A 22,767-nucleotide genomic window follows, 5' to 3' on the forward strand; every position below is an offset into this window, starting at 1 on the left:
ACATTCTGGATGTCTGCAGGACATTTTGCTCTGGAGGGCAATTAGCAGAAGCTGTAGCAACGTCCGTTGTAAACAAAACATCGCTCCGCCCTTTCCTGCTAATCCAATCACCCGATCATGCGCCCTGATTTGATCATCAATCGGTATAAACCACCCCTCTCGATCGGGGGTGATAGAATCTTGATCGCACCACCACGGTAAAACAGACACAAGAACAAGTCTTTTTCAAAGATGTGAGCTCATTGATATTCTGGCTCCACCCCCCAGTGCTGCGGGACATCAGTGAGCGTGGGCGGGGCTTAGAAAGTGTTTTGGGACAGAACATTACTTTTGTCAAGCCTGCATTTGAGGAGTTCTGTCTCCCCGTACGTTTTAATTACCCCAACATCTCTTCCTAGTTTTCTAGTTGCCACTCGGCGTCGGCTCAGTCGAACCTTTTGCCTTTTCATTAAGTTTAGACGAAGACGCACGCCGGTGTGATCGTACCAACCTGGTGGGCGTCTGCTGCCCGGACCCGATAGCGGTGAGGACGGCGCTTTAGAAGAGCCGTTCACCAAGAAGTACTCGGGGTGGGCGAATCAGACATGCAGGATCGTCTGTGCTGATGAGCTCCCTGAAGGGCGCTGCGGTTCTGGATGAAAATACACTTCAAAGTATTTATACATTCTGAGACGCATTTTTCTAAGTGAGGAAGAAGAATTACCAACAACTGTCTTAATACAATTAAAAAAATCTTTATTTTTAATTGTCCCCTCATGGCCGTTCTGCGGCCGTCCGACCGAAGAGGCCTCGGTACAGCTCGCTGCGCGCCTCGCCTCCTCCGGCGCCCCCTCATGGCCGTTCTGCGGCTGTCCGACCGAAGAGGCCTCGGTACAGCTCGCTGCGCGCCTCGCCTCCTCCGGCGCCCCCTCATGGCCGTTCTGCGGCCGTCCGACCGAAGAGGCCTCGGTACAGCTCGCTGCGCGCCTCGCCTCCTCCGGCGCCCCCTCATGGCCGTTCTGCGGCCGTCCGACCGAAGAGGCCTCGGTACAGCTCGCTGCGAGCCTCGTCGCCCACCGAGCTGCGGTCCACGGGCGCCATAAAGTTCACCAGCTTGCTGTGAGGGTGGAAACGGACCCTCCGCCCCTTGCTCGCTTTGGTGTCCACCTTCCTTTTGATCTTGCTCCGCAGCTTCTGGATGGCCAGCCACTGCCGGCCCATGGCCACCTGGTCGTTGGCGTCCACCGAGCTGGTCTTGCGCTCGATCAGCTCCCGCAGCAGCTGGTGGTAGAAGTCGTCATCGTCAAATATGTCCTGGTCCAAGTCCTTCAGGTGTGCGTTTGCTTCCAGCCGTGGCTCCGGCTCCTCTGGTCCTCGGAGGAGGACGGGCTCGGCGACGAAAACAAGCGCCTCCTTTTTGCCGAGGACTCTGTACTCGGAGCGCCGGGTCCGGGTGCGGCGCACCAGCCTCTCGCGGTCCGCCAGCACCTGCTCCACCTGGGTCAGGACGCTCCTGTCGAAGGCCCCGAAGCCCTTTCTGCTCTTGCCCAGCGTCAGTCTGGTTTTGTCGTGCCACTTCTGCAGCGTGGCGTTCCGGTAAGGCTGGAAGGCCGCGAACCGTTTGGCCATCAGGTCTGGGTACGCCGCGATGTCGAGCTTCCGTTTGGGCGCTCCACGCTGCTGCGCCGCCGCCTCCTCCTCCTCCTCCTCCTCTTCATCCTCATCGCTGCTCGTCTCCAGAGCGACGCGCCGGGTCTCAGGATTCTGCTGCAGCAGCTGCTCGTGCAGCTCCAGCAGGGACCGCTGAAGAGCCCCCAGAGCTCCGTGGGCGCTCTCCAGCCCCCCTGCCAGCTCGGCCCCGCCCCTCCTCTTGAACTCGGGGAGGCTCTGTGGCTGTGGAAGCTGGTTCGCCGTCGCCAGAGCTTTCTGGAGTCGGATCCGACCCTCCAGCAGCCGGTCCCACAGGGCCAGCTGCTTCCTCACGGCCTCTCCCTTCTCAACCTCCTCGTCGACCTTCGCTTTAGAAAATGTACGGACAGCATCCTCATCCCCTTCATCATCATCATCATCATCTTCTTCAGACGCATCCGCACTGTCATCGTCATCGTCACCCACCCCCAGCTCATCCATCCCATCTGTCGGTTTGTGAAAGGTGGCATCAACTTGTTTCGTCTGAGCCCCCGACTCAGCATCTGGTTGCACATCATCATCATCATCATCTGACTCTTCGTCTCCGGTAGAATCACCTTTAATTGTGTCCCCCTTCTCCCCATCATCTTCATCTTCATCCTCATCAGCAGACCGCTCCAGAAGCAGCTGCTTCCGGGAGACTCTGATCCCCGAGTAACGCTCGTCTGTCTCCGTCGGCAGGAATGCGTTTCGTTTCCGGAGAGCGCCGGTGGCGGAACCATCTTCCTCGTCGTCTTCCTCGCCGAACTCGTCTATCACTCTGGCTTTTGTCGCCTCATCGTCGTCTTCATCTTCTGGATCTGCAAATTTGGGCAGCGGATTCAGCAATTCTTCGAGCTCCCGTGAAAAGGAACCTGCCATTGCAGCCGTTTCTAGCGACCACGCGTGTGGCAGACAGACAGGACTCCTCGGCGGGTAATGATGACGTTGCAGAATGCGACGGAGCCGAGGAGTTGTTATTTTCCTGTTGTTGTCTTCTAGGTTATTCTGAGCCCGGTTAAAAATTCTGCCTCGAAGAAATACAGAAATTGATAAACCAAGTTATTGTTACATAAAAGGTAATTATATTTAACCCGTGTTTTGCAATAAGTGGAGAAAGCACTACGAAAGTGATATTTTCCCAAGCGATATTGCCCCACTTTATGTCTGAGGCAACAACAAAACATTTCAGTTTATTAACTAAATTTACATTTCAATCAATACATTTACGTTTGCTCATGAAGTACTAAATAGAAATCATGTTGCAAATATGACCTTTGCTGTTCATGACCTGAAAGGCAAAATTGAGGGCAACACTTTCCATACTACAAGGCATCGTTTACGCATGCGCATGCGAAGGCGGCTCGCGAGTATCCAGGCTACCTTTGCTAGCTAAGTTTTGTTCCGCAGGCTCTGGCGGAGAAAGTAGCTTTTGGAGCGTAAAGATGTCGTCGAGCGATTTTTACTTGAGATACTATGTTGGCCACAAGGGAAAGTTCGGACACGAGTTTCTGGAATTTGAATTCAGACCTGACGGTGAGTAGAATCTGGCGGTGATATAAACGTGTTAGCTTTCCAGCGTCTGAGCTAGCCGCTAGCCACCTGGCCTAGCTAGGCCGCGTTGGATTCTGAATGAGTGGCTAGCGCCAAATATTTAGCCGTACTTTTAGACCTAGAAACTACTGGCTAGAAGTGTTTCATTACTAAATGTAATGTTTTAAAGTATAATTGCGTATGTGCGTTTTAACTGCATGTTCACTGGTTGAAAATAAAATATTCGTACAGGACGGTTCGTTTCAAATTCCTGATTCTATTTACCATTTTCTTGCAGGTAAACTAAGGTATGCAAACAACAGCAACTACAAGAATGACGTCATGATCAGGAAAGAGGTAATGACGCAGTGATTATCGATAAACCGGCTCATTGACAGTTTCCCTTCGGAATTAGTTGGTTGTTTCCCACAATAGTCACGCGATTCTAGATCAAAGGTGTCCAGCTGTTGCTCTTGAATAATTTCACTGGTAACTATGGTAACGGCTGCATGTTGCGGCCAGTCATTGGGGTTTTATGGTCATTTCCATTTTAGGTACTACCTATTCTAAAATCTAAACGTCCTCAAACGTGAATGTGGCTCATCCTAACAGGCTTACGTGCACAAAAGCGTGATGGAGGAGCTGAAGAGGATCATTGACGACAGTGAGATCACTAAGGAGGACGACGCGCTGTGGCCGGCTCCCGACCGAGTCGGCAGACAGGTTCGTGACTCGTCTCTGGTTCTGGAAGATAGTTCCATACGTTGTTACGTTTTCTGATTTCTGACATTTGTACAGCGAAAACGACATCTAAACTTTCTTTTCAATAACATTTTGGGTCGCAGCCAGCTTTCTATTTTTTGGTTTGATTCTGTTCTTAAGGTGTTTCTGTCTCCCGTTGAGCTAGACGGAGATCCTGACTTCCTTTCCCAGCAGGACTTTCGGTCCGCCCAGTGTGAAAACAGTGATGTTACTGTGTTTGGTTGGGCACCTGGCCTGACCTGACCTGACCCGAGTCCGGGCCCGTGTCGAGATGAATGCCATGCTGCACTTATTTGTGTTGCTGATCACGTCTTTTCAAGCTGAAATAATTAATGTTGTTTCTGCACCGTCCCACAGGAGCTGGAGATTGTCATTGGAGATGAGCACATTTCATTCACAACTTCCAAAATTGGTTCCCTGATCGACGTGAACCAGTCGAGGTACGTGTCTATCCGGACGCCGGGAAGGCCGAGGCCGAGTATTTGTCGTTAGTAACGAGTAATCCGTTCCAGGGACCCCGAAGGGCTTCGCGTGTTCTACTACCTGGTGCAGGATCTCAAGTGTCTCGTCTTCAGTCTCATCAGTCTGCACTTCAAGATCAAACCCATCTAAGTCTGGAATGTCCACGTTTTAACCGCTTTTGTTCATGTTCTGTTGATTGACTGCATTTGTAAATTGGGTTACGTTGGAACTGTTTTTTTTTATCTTAAATAAAAAGGTCAGAGACTCACCAAAGGCGTCGTCCAACTTTCAATACCGAATGCGTAATACGATGTTTTCGGTCGTACCGGTTTGAGACGGGAGAAAAGCAAATGGAACTAGATTTATTTCAAAAGACAATCTGCTCAGCTCTCATTGTTACAGTCACAGAATCAGACTCCAGAATGCCGTGTCGCTGCAACGTGCGCCCGGAACGACCGACAGGCCGGACGGAATCTGCACCGTCAGCGTTCGTTAACCTCTCGGGTGATTCCTGATCGGTTCCTTAGCCGAGCGACTTCCCTTCCAGGACGGTGAAAATGTCCTCCAGTGACTTGTGGACACACTGCAAGAATTCCCGCACGTTTCGAGTCGGGTAGCTGGAGACGTTGCAGCCGATCCAGTCGTCGTGGACGCCGTAGCCGACGCCGAAGCCGTCGGGCACCACCGGGGCGAAGCCTCCGAGCTGCACGGCGGGGCTGCTGAGGGTGCTGGTGGAGAGGACGTTGTGGTTGAGGGCAGCGTAAGCCGGGTCTGCGTACAGGCCGTGCGGGGGCCCGCCCTTTGACGTGGCGAGGTGTCGCAGGGCAAACAGGTGGCGGTCGAAACCTTGTCCTGACGACAGAAATGAGAATCAGTCAGTCTGGGAGTCGGCGGAGAGATCAATGAGTCGGTGCCGGTAGAGTAAACATTGATTACAGCGAACTCGACAAGTCCGTTGCACCGCTACGACTTCACGTCTGAAGTCACGCCATCCGCCACTTCCCCCTGACGGACGCGCCGGATCCTCGTCGGAGCCCGTTTCTAAACAAGCATCACCGACGAGACGAGGATGCGTCGTCGCCTTGACGATAACAGATAAATGGTTATGTTTCGGTGTGGGTTCGAGGGGTTCTCAGAAGGATCAGCTCCCATGAAACCCGGCGGCTGGTGGCTGTTGGGCCAAAATGGATCCCACGAAACGTCGGTGTGGATCCACAATGACCGTCCGTGTTCTACGGAGCGCCCTTCTAGTTCTGAAGTAACGCCAGTGGCACGAAGGAGAGGATTGTAACGGCCTTCAGAAAGCAAAGAAGTGTGAACATTTATACTGAGCCAATAGGAATGCTGGTGAAACCGCGTTTTACCTTCACCGGTCCCTGCCGGTCGAGTCTCCCGGCCCGCGGCCCAAACCCTCGAGGGTTTATTTGGTTTCTGTTTGATGCAAAGAGCTTCTCACTGAAGCGGCGCCGCCGCCGCCCGACCCGAAGCTCGCCTTCCAGATTCTCCCGACAGCGTTTGAGTGAAACGTTTGGTAATTGTTCTAAACTAACCGGGTGAAGAACACGCCTCCTCGTGCGCCGCTACTCCTAATCTCTTTTGTGCACGTAGGAACGACTGACGCACCCATGGCTGCTTCCCTGGTGAGCTGCCCGTGATACTTGGAGCAGTCGCTGAGCATGGCCTGCAGCTGCTCCACGCTGTGCTGCCCCGGCGTGCACACGAAGGCGTGCGAACACCGCTTGGTGTGCACGGTGGCGGGCCGGATGGTCTCCGTGCGGCCGTGCCTGAACGCCGCGGTGCTGCAGGACTCGTACGTGGCCACCGTCTGACCGTACTGCCTCAGGAAGCCCATCTGAAACGCCAGCTGGGCGATGGCGTCTGGGCTCAGCTTGCTCCTCTTCAGTCGCTCTTTCCCGCCTTTCTTGAACTCCATGGCGTCGATGGCGAGTTTCGACACGGCCGAGTCAAAGCTGGCCTTGGCCTTTTGGATGGCGCTCTCCAGCTCGCTGTCCAGGTTGAACTGCAGCCGGCGGACGGCGGAGGCGGAGTCGGCGGCGGCGGCGGCGGAGCCCGGGTGCACCAGCGGCCGCTCCGTCGTGTCTTTGAAGATCTCATTCTGAAGGCGGAGCACGGCGACGCCGTCGCCCCAAGAGTGCTCGAAGTTGATGGCCGCCTGGCCGTCCTTGCTCAGGATGACGCTGAAGGACTTGTCGAACCAGCGGTTGCAGCCGTCACCGTGGAGCATGTTGTGGGACGTGTGGACGTGGTCCCTCATGCCGTCCTCATCCAAGCACAGGCAGAACACAGCGCTGTCAACAGTCTGTAGAACCCCCGCGTTGCCTAGCGCCAGCAGCTTGTCCCTCAGCCCCGCCCACACGTCCCTGTTCTCACTGGTTAGGACCCCGAGTGGGAAGGCGGGCGCCGGTGTCGGGTCCGACAGAATGTACTTCAGGTGGGACTGGATCTCCGCAGGCGCCACTAAACCGCCGTCCTCGTCCACAACGTCGAACGCGTACAGGTGTCCCTTCCGCAGGACGAGGAGGTGTCTCCCCGTGGCGTCGGTGAAGAGTTCGTCTCGGCCGCGCCTCGGGATCCGAGTCGAGTTGAAGAGGCGAAAGTACTGCGACATGTCCAGGGGGTAAGCGTTCAGCATGTAGGCGCCGTACCACGACAGCGAGGACGGAACCCAGCGGATGAACCTCTTGAAGCGGTCCGTGTCGCTCTTCGCCGGGTCCAGGTGGAAGACCTCCGGCTCCAGCAGCTCGGCGCGCAGCGTCCTCATGAAGCGCACGGCCGAGCACGCCGTGTTGGTCGCCCGCACCAGCTGGTCGTTGTACTCGCTCTTGGAGTCGCAATTGAAGGACATGAAGGGGTTGAAATTCAACACCACGGGGTCACGCGCAGAGAGGTACATGTCAAACCACGGTCCTGGGGAGGGGGGGGGGGGGGCATGACTTTGATTAAAAGCATTTCAGAAGGCGGGTTTCGGGCGGATCCTCTTCAGTGACCGACACTCACCTGAGATGTAGCTCGTGTGCTTGTTGGTTTGATCCTGAGCCACCAGTTCCTCGTTCAGCTGTTTCCCAGCACCATGCTGGAAATCCAGAGCAAGTTTCTCCGTTGATCTGAAGCACACATAATAATAATAATAATAATATTGTTGCAGGTGCGCTTTACATAATATCTAAACGTAAGAGTTGCATAATGAAATCAAAAGGGGCTTATTTATCCACTTGAGGCCTTCACCTGAACTGCTCTTCATCCAACAGAGGCATCTGGGCAGCTAAATACCTCCTGATCGTGTCCTCCAGCTTCGGTATGGGGAGCCTAAGCAATTAAAACAAGAGAAACGTGTGATTGAATGACGTCACGCCCCCCTGGTGGTCACTGCCGGTGTTTACATCACGTTCACCTGCGTGCGTCCGAGCCGCTCGCCTCACCTTTGCCTCACATTAAGTTGCTACATCCAGCTGACATTCCAAGTGAGCGTCAGAGCGTGACGCTGCAAAACGTGCTCGCGTGATTAAATCCCCTTCGGGTCCTTACCTGGGCAAACTCGGGTCCTTACCTGGGCAAACTCTTCTGGTAGTGCATCGACGGTACGACGCTTTGCTGCAGATACTCGCCCGACCCTTTTCTGCTGCTGTAGTTCCGCCCGTCGACGCCCAGAGCAGCAGGTCTTAAATGAATGAGGCTCCCACGTCTGCTCAAAGGGGCAGCGGTCTGTATTAAACGCAGAGCGGCCATGGTTCGAGTGAGTGAGAGGCTGAAACGCGTCGCTGTAAACACGGCCTGGAGGCAGGTTGAAGCTAGTGGAAACGACGCGTAGCAACCATTAGCAAGTAGCGCTAGCTAGCTAACAACCGTAAACACGGCCTGGAGGCAGGTTGAAGCTAGTGGAAACGACGCGTAGCAACCATTAGCAAGTAGCGCTAGCTAGCTAACAACTGTAAACACGGCCTGGAGGCAGGTTGAAGCTAGTGGAAACGACGCGTAGCAACCATTAGCAAGTAGCGCTAGCTAGCTAACAACTGTAAACACGGCCTGGAGGCAGGTTGAAGCTAGTGGAAACGACGCGTAGCAACCATTAGCAAGTAGCGCTAGCTAGCTAACAACTGTAAACACGGCCTGGAGGCAGGTTGAAGCTAGTGGAAACGACGCGTAGCAACCATTAGCAAGTAGCGCTAGCTTCATGAAATTCCCAATCAGACAGGAGTAAAACAAAAACACTTGACAACGGGAAGTTTGACCGGCACGGCTGGTCACGTGACACAAACGACGACTTCTTCTCTTCCGTATTTTTGAGTCGGCCGGAATCCATAAAAAAAAAAAAAAAAACTTTATTAACATAACTCACAGTACAAACTCACTGTGTCTCACCCTTCGACATTACACAAAACATTCACATATTCAGAGATAAAAACAGAAGGAGATCTAACAGTGAGGAATATAAAACAAGTAACAATTATACGTGCAAAAGGAAGGAAAGAATGAGAAGGAAAATACATAAATTCAAAAATAACCATAAAGGCAAGAATAAAAATACAATATACAGGTAAATTCAAATTAAATTAGAAACAAGGGGTTAAAGAAAAGTTAAGTTCTGATATAAATGTGTACAGTTTATTTGAATGGGGATTATTTATTTGTTTCAGTACCGTATCTTCTGTAACGGGGACAGCTCATTCTTAAGAGCAGGCCACGATGGGGGTGATTTGGTATACCGACATTTGTGTATATAGTATTTTGTTACAATAATGAGATTATTCGCTAAAAAAATCAGTATTTTTATTTTTAAGGATTACTCCTAATAGAATATTTTGAGGGGACCAAAAATCAATGTCTCTGGAACTGGACGATATTAAGTCATAGAGAGATTTCCATAATCTCACATTCAGAAGGAATGGGGCCCACTGATTACGAGTCCAGAACAAGGACTCATGGGGCCACTGATTACGAGTCCAGAAGAAGGACTCTGGGGACCACTGATTACGAGTCCAGAAGAAGGACTCATGGGGCCACTGATTACGAGTCCAGAAGAAGGACTCTGGGGACCACTGATTACGAGTCCAGAAGAAGGACTCATGGGGCCACTGATTACGAGTCCAGAAGAAGGACTCTGGGGACCACTGATTACGAGTCCAGAAGAAGGACTCATGGGGCCACTGATTAAGAGTCCAGAAGGAGGACTCTGGGGCCCACTGATTACGAGTCCAGAAGAAGGACTCTGGGGACCCATGACTACATACTTGCCTGGAATATTGACTTCATGGGTCCCCTCTGCCAGCAGAACCAGGTTCTGACGTTGTGGTTGAGCTGCACACTGTATGGGCTGCAGCACAGGGCTGGTAGTGAAATAAACAGGCTGCTGCTGCAGTACCAGCGTCCGAGCTTGACGAGGTAAAGTGGCAGACAGATTGATTCGGGAGGAAAGGCTGTTGTTCGTAACCTTGAGGTGAGGAAGCGTCATCGATGGCAAGGCGGTGCTGACAGTCGAGGTGGGTGATTTAGAAATGTTTGTTGCTGACACAACGTCTTCGGTCTGAATATTAGTGTGTCTCATCAACACACTTTGCTCAAGATTGGGCATAACATCTGGTTCAATAGAACCACTGCCTATTATTTTCTGTGTTGATGTTGGAGGCAAACAGATCTCAGCCAGAGTTTTGAACTTTGGCCCAAGGTCACTGAGGAACTGCAGATTGTTGTCAGACTCCATGAGGCTGCAGCAGCCCATCGATCCGGCAGGCGACCTCTGCCCCTCGTATGCATACGGCAGCAGACCATCCTTCGCTGATACTGCTCGTCCCGCTTTCTGTCCAATAAGAAATAAAGCTTGAATCAATTCACTTTGAACACACGTTTGATTGTTGTTCACACTGCAGGGCTTAATGCTCAACTTAGATATTTTTGTGAAAGCCGATTTATTTCTGGAAGTTTATTTCCAATTAAATGCAACATGTATGTGATCTCCTGTGTGAATGCCATGCGACCCAAAAGTGTCCCGCATGCGCAGGAGAGAACACGACAGTACAATAGTATGTTGTGCATCAGTAACGAGTAGGTCGGATAAATGTAACCTGGCCGTTCAGACTGAAGTCGCATGGCAAACGATCCGAAAAGTATCAGATTTAGGAACACACATCCAAGTGGCTTTCGCATAGAGGCAAAACAATTTGGTTTTGGGTCACTTCTGCCTGCAGCGTGAACGTAGCCATAGACTTATAAATAGAAAGCCCACTGCATGAAAAGTCTACTACGTACCTGTGAATAGTAATCATTGAGAAAAGAATCGGGGAGGGCCATATCGTCGTAAAAAGCTGCAGCATGTTGGGCGCCAAGTGTTTTCCTGCTGACTAAACCAGCAGCGTTTCCATGGCTAAAGGATTCCCTTGAATGCCTGTAGGCGCCGTCAGTCTCCATTAACAACTGTCTGGTTTCCTGAAGTTTCTGCACAGATTCATCGTAGACTGAAGCCATTCGACGGGATTCGTTGATGTTTGAAGAAACTGTTTTTAAGTTTTTTGCTGCTCCCATCCCAACATTATTTTGGGTCCCTGACATAATAGGGATAGATTGTAGAGGCAACTCCTAAAAACGAATAGAAGATATACAAGTTATACAAAGATATATATATATACTTAGAACTCGGCTCGTATCTGTCGCTGTGCCAAAATCATGACATTTATTTGTCTTTTCCTCCCTTCAAAATAGAATACAAATCCTGACTAACCTTGTCCTTTCCTCTGCCCTCAGTGTGGTAGGATATTAGATGATCTTTGGCTTCAAAAGGCAGATCGCTAAATTTGTCAGGAAAAATAGTGTTTGCTCCTCCACACTGACAGAATAGCAAGAGAAGAGGGAGGACTGCAAAGAGAAGAAAATATCTAATGGATTTCACACTTAAGTTGGCATCGCAGCATACAAAAATGCAAAAATAACACTGACATTGTGCTTCAAATCTAGCATTAAATCCCCCCTGGACTATCTGATCACAAATAGACAGATCACTGGGACATTATTGGGACAAATGGGCATCGACGAAGAAAAGAAATAACTCGATGCAGGACATTTTCTGGCATCACAAATAAATGTAAAAAGATATGCTTGACTCAGCAAGCTGGGAGCCCAGACAAGCCGGACAGACAGCTTGCAGGCCATTATTCCTGTTACTGCTGCATCTTTCTGTCTCACATACACGTAGGCAGTCCCACAAACTAATCAAGCAATAAGATGTGAACTATTGATACAGCTTTCTTTACGTGAGGCTCAACTCACCAAGCAGGAAGCACAGTGCTAACAGCAGCAGGCCGATGGCTGAGGCAGAGAGCTCAGATGGCGTAGACGCCAGAGACGCCAGCTTGCAGTCCACATCTCCCTCGCAGGCGCAAACCTCCAAAGTAAAGAGCGCTTCGGCAGGGCAGGACAGACCTTGAGCGTCCGACACTTTCACCTGCAGCTCATACACGCCGGGCCACAGGTGGTCATGGGAGTGAAACGCAGCACTGGTATCTGAAGATAGCAGTAAATCGCTGTCAAAGTCACACAGTATTACCTTTATAAGTACCGGTAAGAGTTTTGAGCGAAGAGCAGAGTAATGTGCTGATATACTAATGATTAGTATATCAGCACATTACTCTGTATTATTAATGTATAGCGCTGGGTAAACTGGGTGGGGGGGTGGTCCACTACAGAACTTAACTTAACTGAACAGCGTGGCGTTTATTTCTTGCTTTCCGTAGCAACGAGCAGGAGTGCCTTGTTTCTCTTACAATTTCCACATGAAAACTCGGTAACAGATTTTGGAATAACTGTGGAGGGGGGGAGCATGGAACAGCAGCCGAGAGAGACATGAGGTTGTCCAGCTTCGGTGGAGATGTGTATGTGTGTCTGCTCTAAGCACATTCCCTTACCATTAATGACTTCTATGTCCCAACCACCTCGTGTCCCTTCAGCTGTGATGGTGAACTCGAATGGACTAGCGTTGGGGTGACCGTCCTCATCAAAGCCAGTGACAATAACGGTGCGTTCGTCGTCACACAGACTGGTGCGAGTGGCGATCAGGGTGGGACAGTGGTCATTGGAGTCCCTGACTTGGATTGCAAGGGTTCCTGTGGCTGTCTTTGAAGGCATGTCTGAGAATGACAACGCTTGGTCAGCACAGATTGTCTGGATCCAGTGCAGTGTGAACGTGAGGAGAGCAGGCGTAATGCGTCCTGAACTGGAGTCTGTCTGACCTGCTCAGTGGGACAAGCAAATACACAACCCAAATGAAACCTGTTTTCCAACAGCATTGCTTTTACACACCTAATCCCCCAGTTATTGTGTCAACGTCACACAGTTATCCCTCGTTGAGGTGTGTTCCAGAGGCCTGTTGACTTACATGACTTAGCTCCTGGGCTTCTGCCATTCTGCGCCTGACAGGCCTTGAGTGACAAACTGGCTTGGCAGGTTCTGACACAGACCAGTGTGATATATTTAATCTCTGGTTTATAAACTTCCCATCAAACCCATAACCGTACAAGCTGTAAATTATCCATGGGCGGAAAACGACATGTTTGAATTTATTTAACCCTCTTTGGCGGAAAAGTGTGTTGAAACAGGAAGTTCATCAGGGTCTGAAGTCGACAACAACCTCACAGGTATATAAAGTTGAATTGGTGCTACCTTTGGTAATGGCCAGGATCTTAGCAACGTAGGTCCCATTGACTAAGTATGGCGACTCTCTGTCTGGTGTCTTGGTGAGTTTGATCTCAGCTGTCTCTTCATCGATGGTAAACCAGTTGTCTGGATCAAACGCTTTGGCATAACTGGAAATCATAAAAGTGATCATTACAACATTAAACTGGTTAACCAAACTAGTGATTTGCAGTAATTCTTGCATTCTTGCAATTGCAGTAAGTCAAACTCTTTAACCCATTTTGATTTTCTAAGCATTTACTAAATGTAACTCGGTTCAGACACTCCTGTGTTTAACTTTGTATTTCATACACCACCAAGATGAGGATGATCGCTTTGGTTCTTGAATGCAATGCTCTGATGTCTATTAAATAATCATTTTCTTTACTACTACTACTATTACTACTACTACTATTACTACTACTACTCCTGTACTTTCTTCTTGTCCCCTGAGGGGGTCACCACAGCAAATCAACGTTCTCTACTTCACCCTGTCCTTTGCATCGTCCTCCCCAACACCAGCCACTCTCATGTCCTCCCTCACTACGTCCATGTATCTTCTCCTGGGTCGTCCTCTAGCCCTGTCCTTTGCATCGTCCTCCCCAACACCAGCCACTCTCATGTCCTCCCTCACTACGTCCATGTATCTTCTCCTGGGTCGTCCTCTAGCCCTGTCCTTTGCATCGTCCTCCCCAACACCAGCCACTCTCATGTCCTCCCTCACTACGTCCATGTCTCTTCTCCTGGGTCGTCCTCTAGTCCTGTTCCCTGGCAGGTCCATCCTCATCATCCTTCTACCGATATAGTCACTACTTCGTGTTTAATTCTAATGTGTGAATGATACATTTTTAGTACCCTAAGCTAAGATAGTGAAGATGATAACTATTAGAAGAGAATAGAATAGAAAGCCTTTATTGTCATGGCATTGTAGATACTATTGCAAACTCAGCAAAATGTCTTACCTGACGTCTTCAGCTGGTTTTCCTGTGTCGGGATCAACAGCAGCGAACACTGTGATCACGCCATCCTCAGGTTGGTCATGTGGATCTTCTGATACAGGGACATTCTTCGTGTCAGGTAGGAATGCTGGACCCTCTGGAAGGTTATTCACTGCTATAATAATGGGGTAGCTTTTTGTTGGTGGACTTGAGTTCCCCCCTGCTCCTGAATGGATGTCTGGTTTCAGTCCAGTACCTGTTCCAGCTCCACCTCCAGGGCCTAAGCCTGCCTCAAGTCCTATATCCAAATCTAAATCTGCTCCTGCAACTCCTCCAGCATGCACTCCTGCATCTGCCCCTCCACCCACGTCAGCTCCAGCACTCATCGGATCTCCCTCACCTACATTAACGCCCACATCCATGTATACAGCATTACCCTCCACGAAAGGAGCAACATTCTCAATGAGCAGGCCAAGCTCAAGAGTCTGGACTTCTTCAAAATCCACAGGCTGTTCATTCCGAAGGGAGCGTAAATAAGGTTGAGAGAGAGGACAGCAAGAGACAAGACACAACAAGACAATGTTAGCAGCCGAAACAAAATAAGCCACGGAAATGAAAAACAGCAATATCTCGGGCTCCATCTTTCACCCTGCACAGCAGTGCATGGTGTGGAGTAACTGTAACTGCTTGTTTCCAATTGACTCTGTTCTCCTTTTAATGTCCATTCTGTGGTATTTCTGTAGTAAATGAACTTTGTTGGAGGTATTAAAATGATCTGTGGTCAGATGCCTTTCTGTATAAAGAACAAACATACAATCAACAAACATCCATTCAACATCCATCCAACTATTTAGAGGGTGAGGCTTTTATACCCTTATCTTCACTTCTTCTACTTGACTTCACTTAGAATATTGTACATTTCTAAAGGGTCATTATAAATGACTCTATGCTCCATTAAACTGCTGTGGACTTGCTTTCCTACAGCAGTGGCAATTGAATAATTTACGACCACCACTCAACTGGCTGTTGAACTAGTAGGCATTGAGTTGTACGATGCAGAAAATTATGTGTGTGCAAAATAGTAGTGATGCAGGGAAGCAGAAAAGACCACTTATGTCTTACGTGACCTTTCAGTACTTGCTCAGACCCCCTGGACCCACAGGTAGTAAAACTAAAGTGACACTTCTGAGCTCCATGTGTGAATGTCATTGACATGTCTGATGCAAGCGATGCCTGTAGGTGCATCTGGCTTCTAATCGTAATTGGAGATGAAAATGTTTGATTTTCATTCAAAAAAAAGAAGAAGCTCTAAATAATTAAGAGAATGAATGTACACTCTTTCATTACCAAGGTACAAGTAACAGATCGTGTGACATGTCGCCACAAAAACTGTCGGAGAAGCCCTAGATAAACTTGAGACAGGGACTTTGGACAGAGTTATACATGTTTGTTTTTTTAAATAGACTTACAACACACAAGTCTATATACCTTGATCAGTTTCAGGATGCCTTCATTGGTCTCTTTGTCTGTCTCAATCGAGAAGAGACCCTCCTCATTTCCATTAACAATTTTAAAGATGGTCACCCAGTTGTCAGTGTGTATGAGGTCATTGTCTATGGCTTTGATTCTCATCACAACTACATCATGAGCATTTTCATCCACTGAGCCAGTGTACTGTAAAGAGAACAGAATTCAAAACAGTCTAACCATTTTAGCACCAATCTGTTGCATTCTGGGAAAGAGTGGTTTGTGTGTGTGTTTGTCACCTCGGATTTTTCCAGACTGGGGATGTTGTCATTGATGTCCAGGACCTTGATAGTCACCATTCCTGTCCCTGTTAGTCCCCCTGGCGCCCCTCCCAGATCAGCCCCCTGTATGATTACCGTGTAGGAGTCGTGGGTCTGATGGAAAGACAGCAAAACAAAATGCATCAACAGAAGCTCATCATGTCAAGTCTGATTACGAGGCTGTGATTCAAAACCTGTTTGGATTTCATGGAAGTTTTCTGATGATAGACATTTCAAACGATGTCAAATTATTGAGAATAGAATAGCAAAGAAACAACTGGACTTGTTCAAGTGTGGTTGAAGACGTTTCACATCTCATCCTAGAGGCTTCTTCAGTTCTAAATGACTGGGAGAGAGTCCAGATACTTATACTCCTGTTGGAGCAGAAAACAAAGAATGGACTGAAGCCACCAAGGCAATCAAACTCCCCAGGAGTATTAGCATTTGCCTTATGAATGCTCATAAGAGGTGAAACGTCTTCAATCAAACTTAAAGAAGTCAAGTTGATTTTTCGTGTTTTTTGCTCTTGGGGATTTACCATGACGTGGATGACTGAGAAGCAACACAAAGATTTTAGAATAACTTTACAGTGAAAATCTCACCTCTCTATCCAATGTGGGTTCCTTGACAAACAGTTTGCCTGTGTCTTTGTCAATAGAGAACATGTGGCCTGTGCCTGCTGGTTCCTGACTGATGATGCTGTAGGAGATCTTTGAATTAATTGTATCTCGCTGGTCATCATCTTTCCCCTCGATCTGCATAATAGTGGTTCCTGCAGCGTGTCACAACAGGATAAAACCCACTCAGTGGGAAACGGGCTCACACATACAGGTTTTTATTTATTTTTCATGTAGCATCTGACACAAACACCCACAGGCCACTCGGTAGCTTCTGATTTATAGTGCCTTCTCACTTAACACTGAATGGAAAAGAAAAATTCAGGTTGTTCTATATGTAAATGAGACAACAATCATACCAACAATGTACCATCAGTGAAACCTGTAAAGCTAGTTCACGCAGACAACTGAAGCACATGCTGTTACACACATAATCCGGATGAGATTCGGTGGTGAGTTAGAGACCCCCCCACCTTACATGACTGCGTCAAATTCCACAAACATCAGCCATTAATCAACGGAGATATCGAGGAACACATTTTGAAGCTCCATTGACTGCATGTTAACGAAGATTTCAAAGTGATCCATAATCCAGGATCTATTCTGGATCATCATTAAACTTTAATCATCTGTTCCTGGTAACATTCCCAACATTCCCTGAAAATTTAATCAAGATCTGTCTGTAGCATTTTGCGTTATCTCTCTAACAGTCAAATAAACCAATGCCGGCGATTAGCCGCCGCCGCCGCAGAGATAATTACGCAGATGTATACAGTAAGGGTTGCAAATGAAGTACTTTATGCTCTTTTATGTTAGGTGGGCACATTGTCGCCTTGGCAACAGCATGCACTCTCCCAGTGCCCTAGTTTTCCTGAAACTTTACATTTTAAGTCAGAAAATGTTTTTTTTATTAATAACCATGGGCTGTAACAATTTCAACCAAAGAAGTAACGCCTTTGAGCAGGCTGGTGCGCGAGCACATGCAGCTGGGTCCCTCTTCATGTTACTTTTGCAGACAGATATGATGGTTACCTGGTCGGCTTGCTTCGCTGACACTGCCAGCACATTTCTCAAAATAGGGAGCGTTGTCATTTTGGTCCAGGACTGTTACGGTAAGTGGGATGTTGTTCTCTGCTGTACTTCCATTTCTGTATTTGGCCACTCCTGTAAGCTATATGAATTGCATGTAGAGATGAAAGATTGTGATTATATACAATTGATACTTTAAGGCGTTGCTTGTAAGAAAAATCTAGTCAGTCGAACTTTCATTACAAGAAAACAAACTTCATCCATAAAAAACATAAATGCTTTAAAAAGCATACATTAGCATGGAGTGCAGATAGCGCAGTGGTGTCGGTTGCCTTGCAACAGCTGCAGTGAAGATTTGTAACTAAGTTGTCTTATAACCAAACCGATACACTAAACAATTGAGCCCACACAATCTGGAAGGTTTGGAAATGAAGACTTACATTGAAGAATGGAACTGCCTCCCGGTCTAATAGCTGGGTGACACGCACAAATCCGGTGTTACGGTCCACCACAAAGATGTTGTAGGGTGGTTTGTCAACTCCTGGTCCACTGAGAAAATACTCCAAATTGTCTTCTTTGTCTCTATCAGAGCGAATCTGACAACAGTACAATGTACAATAACTCGAACTATGACTGACCCCATAAATATTGTCATTTTTGAGATTATATGCAGACATGTAAAAAAGATATATAAAATATATTAACGTTGCTTTGAGTGTTTTTAGAGTGTTTTTTATAAAGTTATTTTCTATGAGAACATTTTATTGTGAGTTACGGGCTCGGCCGAGGAACAAATTATACTCGTATGTCAAGGTATTACTGTACTAACGTCTGTCCTTAGTCTAACCTGAAATTATTTATCCCACAGCTTCGTGGTTTGACTAACTAGCTTTAGCCCCCTATAGTTTCCTCAACTATATAAAGTATGTCTCCATTCGTCTAACCCCGTTAGAAACTCTACCTCGACCTCTCCTAGACACTTCCACACCTCCACAGGTTTGTCATCCGGGCCAACTGCCTTCCCATTCTTCATCCTCTTCATCGCCTTTCTAACTTTACTCGTGCTAATCTTCATCACTTCCTGGTCCACAACAGGTTCCTCTACTCCCCTTTGTTCTCTCTCATCTTCCTCATTCTTTAATTCCTCTAAATACTTCTTCCATCTTCCTACACACTACTGGCCTCTGTTTGACCTTTGACCTCTCTACTCTTCATCACTCTAACATGCTGGACATCCTCCCTGTCTCTACTCTTCATCACTCTAACATGCTGGACATCCTTCCTGTCTCTACTCTTCATCACTCTAACATGCTGAACATCCTTCCTGTCTCTACTCTTCATCACTCTAACATGCTGAACATCCTTCCTGTCTCTACTCTTCATCACTCTAACATGCTGAACATCCTTCCTGTCTCTACTCTTCATCACTCTAACATGCTGGACATCCTTCCTGTCTCTACTCTTCATCACTCTAACATGCTGAACATCCTTCCTGTCTCTGTCTCTCTGTCTCTGTCTGTCCAGCCTATACAGATCCTTCTCTCCCTCTTTACTATCTAATCCTGGCCGTCCACCATGAGCCTAGGTTCTGTCCAAGGTTTCTGCCTGTTAAAGGGAAGTGTTTCCTTGTCTCTGTCTCCAAAGTTCTTGCTCTTGTGGGTCAAGTTGGGTTCTGTCTTTCCCTGCTAATCCTTGAGATGACTTCCTCTTGTGATCTGGCACTATTAAATGAATTGAATCACTACTGGAGTCGTCTTACTCACCACCAGCCTATGTTGGCTGGCTACACTCTCTATTCTAGATACAGAAACATTATAGCAGGCTTCTTTGAAGCCCGGTAAAGCCTCCATACTCCCTCAGAACAATCTTAGATTTGTGAGTAGACTCCCCTGCAGGTAAAAAAAAAAAAAAAAACACTGAACTGGTTCTCTCTGTTCAAAAGAAGTTATGCTTGGCACCTTTACAACAACACTTGTCGAAAGCTTTATGACTCCTCTATAATGAAGCAGCTTAGAACAGAAACTGATCAAACATATTCCAAACAAGTGGAAACAGGTTTTCAACTGTGGGGTTAGCAGGACGCTCTCCAATAACATGACATACGTCGCTGTGGACCACAGGCAAGGACAGATAAACCCAGTAGTTCATATATGTTGCATGCATATGCTGATTGAAATAAGAATTTGAATAAGCCAAACTAAACTCACCTTGGCAATGAATTTCTTTTTAGTGAAGTCTGTGTTCTCCGTCAACTTTGAAGGAGGAAAGATCCACGCTCTCTTCTTCCTCCTCAGTGTGTTTGACGTCTTCCTTCCTGCTTCACCACCAAGCATCTGAAAACAGACAGTCGAGGTAGAACTAGTGCTAATTTATTAATTGTTTATTAACTTTTATTAACGGTGGTGCAGTCGCTAGCGCCTTTGCCTCACAGCTAGAAGGTTCAGGGTTACATAATTGGATCGATGGACAGACAATATACCTTGATGGGTAAGAGAATCAATTCTTGGAGCAAGACTACCGGTATTTTTTCCAAACAAATCAAGTGATCTAATTTAAGTAAAAAATACTATAAAGGACAAATGTAGCCAAAGATGACAATTCATGCAAATAGAAATAAAAAGTCAGATGATGTTTCATCATCCAATTCTTGCTAATTCTTTGTGCTTCCTGTTTGGCCCAGACATTGATGAGGCTGACGTTGGCTGTGGGACGTGCAACCACTTGTCCTCCTGAACACCACTGCAGGGCAAAGTGACATTCTAATCCAGCCCAAAGACATCCAGATGAAGGCCAAGGACATGAAGGGTACATTTTGGAGAAGAATCCTACTCTGAGATGAGGCTTGACCGGGGAACGTGAATGTACCTTCTCTTACATACATGATTAACTAGCATCCTCCTCCTAACACCAAATATCTCATCAGTCTCTCTTTGAAATATATCCACTGCAGTGCAGAGCCAGTGCGGCTTGGTGTGCTTGAAGCTACTGCACAAGCTGCTGTTTGCCCAGAGCACCCTGGCTTGATCATGACACCCCCCCCCCCCTCCCTTTCTTCACGACACCACTTATGTTTAACCGTCATCTAAAGTATAGCTGTATGGCGAGACCTAATAACACGGTGCTCAAAGCGCTGTACAGTTTGGCCTCCCATTCACCCATTCACCCATTAACCCATTCACACGCCCATTCACACTCCAGTGCTGCCATGCAAGGCACTGCCGGGCCCGCTGGGAGCAAGTTGAGGTTCAGTGTCTCGCCCAGGGACGCTCCGACGTGTGGACAGTCAACCATCGTCATGTTTGAACGGTACTTTGATTTGATGAACCGCAATTACGTCTATTTGGAAATGAATTTCCTTTCCTGAAATAACACACATCTTGCAGCTCATCCTGGTGTGTCAGGTGAATGCTGAGAGTATACTCACCAGCGGCAGCACGAACAGAAGAAGCAGACCGACATCTGCGAGGGAGAGACGAACCATGGCTGCAGGGAAGCCACAAAGTACGTCCAAATACAAGATGATGAAGCTTAACAATCCTCTGAAAGACACACCTGTGTGATCTTAACCCTCCTCCTTACATCACATCTCTGAATGCACCGCCCCCTTTGCTTAATGTATGCTATGTGACTTCAGAATTTATGTTTCTTAAAGGTGTGGCAGTTCACTGGTGCACAGTTTGAAAGGGTGCCGGCCTTCAGCCTAAGAGGCGTATGATATAATTTTACCTCTGATTACGGCTTTCCCTGCTTCCCAGAGTAAAGACGGAGACGAGTTTGGAGAGTCATTTGTTTCCAGATAGTCTGCCCACTCTCTTCTTATGACCCTATCAAATTCTGCATCTTTAAGCAAAGAGGTGTTAAAGCGCCACGTCGACGGGGGTTCAAAGGTCGCTGCGATTTGTAAGGTGAGCGTAACCGGAGCATGATTGCTGATAATTATAGGGTTAATTTTAGTAGAAATCTTCTCAATCACATAATTATTTGTGAGAAAATAATCAATTCTTGAGAATGAACGGTGCACAGAAGAAAAGAACGTGTATTCCCTCTTTGTTGGATTTTTTAATCTCCAGCCGTCGCCAAAGCCAAAATCATCCATATATTCCAGTAGTACTTTGGCTGATTGTGAACGCCTCGTGTGTACTGTAGTACTGGAGCGATCTACTGATGGAGTTAGGACTGTGCTGAACTCTCCTCCGATGATGATAGTTGAGTTTGCTGTTAGATCGAGTAGCTGAGAGAACAATGTGTGTGGGAAGGGGGGGGGGGGGGAGGAGAGAGAAAGTAAGGGTGGGTAAGAGGAGAGATATGGGGGTTCGGAGGGGAGAACTACATTACATTACCTGAGATTTTTTATATGAATACCCTTCAGGAGGAACAACCTGGAGGAGAAGCTGCTGGTGGCCTTCTACAGAGCCCCCTGGAGAGCATCCTGGCGTACTGCATCACGGTGTGGTACGCCGCGTGCACAGCAGCGGAGAGAAAATCCCTGCAGAGAGTGATCAACACAGCCCAGAAGATCACCGGCTGCTCTCTGCCCCCCCTGGACTGTATCTGTATCTCCAGCTCTCGCTACCTCAGCAGAGCTACAAACATCGTCAGAGACTCCTCCCACCCTGGACACACCTTGTTCAACCTGTTGCCCTCGGGCCGGCGCTACAGGTTGCACAAGAGCAGGACCAACAGACTCACGGACAGTTTTTTCCCGCAAGCCATCAGCGCTCTGAAAAACAATCAGGACTAAACAGGACAAACACTCACCATGTGCAATAACTAACGTGCAATAACAAATGTGCAATAACTAATGTGCAATAACTAACGTGCAATAACAAATGTACCGTATTTCTCTCACTTTTCCAGCGCGGGTTGGACTCCGCCAGGGCTGCCCTTTGTCACCGATTCTGTTCGTAACTTTTATGGACAGAATTTCTAGGTGCAGCCAGGGCGTTGAGGGGGTTCGGTTTGGTGACCTCAGGATTGGATCGCTGCTTTTTGCAGACGATGTGATCCTGTAGGCTTCATCAGGCCGCGCCCTCCAGCTCTCACTGGATCGGTTCTCAGCCGCGTGTGAAGCGGCCGGGATGAGAATCAGCACCTTTAAATCCGAGGCCATGGTCCTCAGCCGGAAAAGGGTGGAGTGCACCCCCCAGGTCGGGGAGGATCCTGCCCCAAGTGGAGAAGTTCAAGTACCTCGGGGTCTTGTGAGGGAAGGATGGAGCGAGAGATCGACAGACGGATCGGTGCAGCGTCTGCAGTGATGCGGACTCTGCACAGATCCATCACGGTGAAGAGAGAGCTGAGCCGAAAGGCAAAGCT

At 48.1% G+C, this 22,767-nt stretch overlaps 4 protein-coding genes across 4 annotated transcripts; 1 reads left to right on the forward strand and 3 right to left on the reverse strand.

The window, feature by feature from the left end:
* Positions 1-755: 755 nt before the first annotated feature.
* On the reverse strand, positions 756-2,565 carry aatf (apoptosis antagonizing transcription factor). Its single transcript, XM_068743648.1, has one exon. The coding sequence runs from the start codon at positions 2,527-2,529 to the stop codon at positions 988-990; it is 1,542 nt and encodes a 513-aa protein (XP_068599749.1). The 5' UTR covers positions 2,530-2,565; the 3' UTR covers positions 756-987.
* Positions 2,566-2,887: 322 nt separating this feature from the next.
* magoh (mago homolog, exon junction complex subunit) lies at positions 2,888-4,671 on the forward strand. Its single transcript, XM_068743383.1, has 5 exons — positions 2,888-3,183; positions 3,479-3,537; positions 3,793-3,903; positions 4,300-4,382; positions 4,455-4,671. Exons 1-5 carry the CDS (start codon positions 3,093-3,095, stop codon positions 4,552-4,554), a joined length of 444 nt encoding a protein of 147 aa, XP_068599484.1. The 5' UTR covers positions 2,888-3,092; the 3' UTR covers positions 4,555-4,671.
* An 80-nt stretch (positions 4,672-4,751) lies between these two features.
* On the reverse strand, positions 4,752-8,645 carry cpt2 (carnitine palmitoyltransferase 2). Its single transcript, XM_068743173.1, has 5 exons — positions 7,973-8,645; positions 7,651-7,731; positions 7,423-7,529; positions 6,028-7,332; positions 4,752-5,256 (listed from the first exon to the last, which is right to left on the reverse strand). Exons 1-5 carry the CDS (start codon positions 8,149-8,151, stop codon positions 4,928-4,930), a joined length of 2,001 nt encoding a protein of 666 aa, XP_068599274.1. The 5' UTR covers positions 8,152-8,645; the 3' UTR covers positions 4,752-4,927.
* Positions 8,646-8,780: 135 nt separating this feature from the next.
* On the reverse strand, positions 8,781-19,745 carry si:ch73-74h11.1 (desmoglein-2.1). The gene is made up of 14 exons (XM_068743596.1): positions 19,662-19,745; positions 17,895-18,050; positions 17,458-17,596; positions 16,411-16,580; positions 15,788-15,922; positions 15,510-15,695; positions 14,046-14,530; positions 13,072-13,214; positions 12,318-12,539; positions 11,683-11,916; positions 11,138-11,271; positions 10,669-10,995; positions 9,976-10,219; positions 8,781-8,785 (listed from the first exon to the last, which is right to left on the reverse strand). The coding sequence occupies exons 4-14, from the start codon at positions 16,567-16,569 to the stop codon at positions 8,781-8,783; spliced, it is 2,274 nt and encodes a 757-aa protein (XP_068599697.1). The 5' UTR covers positions 16,570-16,580; positions 17,458-17,596; positions 17,895-18,050; positions 19,662-19,745.
* Between the last annotated feature and the right edge of the window lie 3,022 nt (positions 19,746-22,767).

This window comes from Brachionichthys hirsutus, chromosome 9 (assembly GCF_040956055.1).
Source record: "Brachionichthys hirsutus isolate HB-005 chromosome 9, CSIRO-AGI_Bhir_v1, whole genome shotgun sequence".
Taxonomy (NCBI): domain Eukaryota; kingdom Metazoa; phylum Chordata; class Actinopteri; order Lophiiformes; family Brachionichthyidae; genus Brachionichthys; species Brachionichthys hirsutus.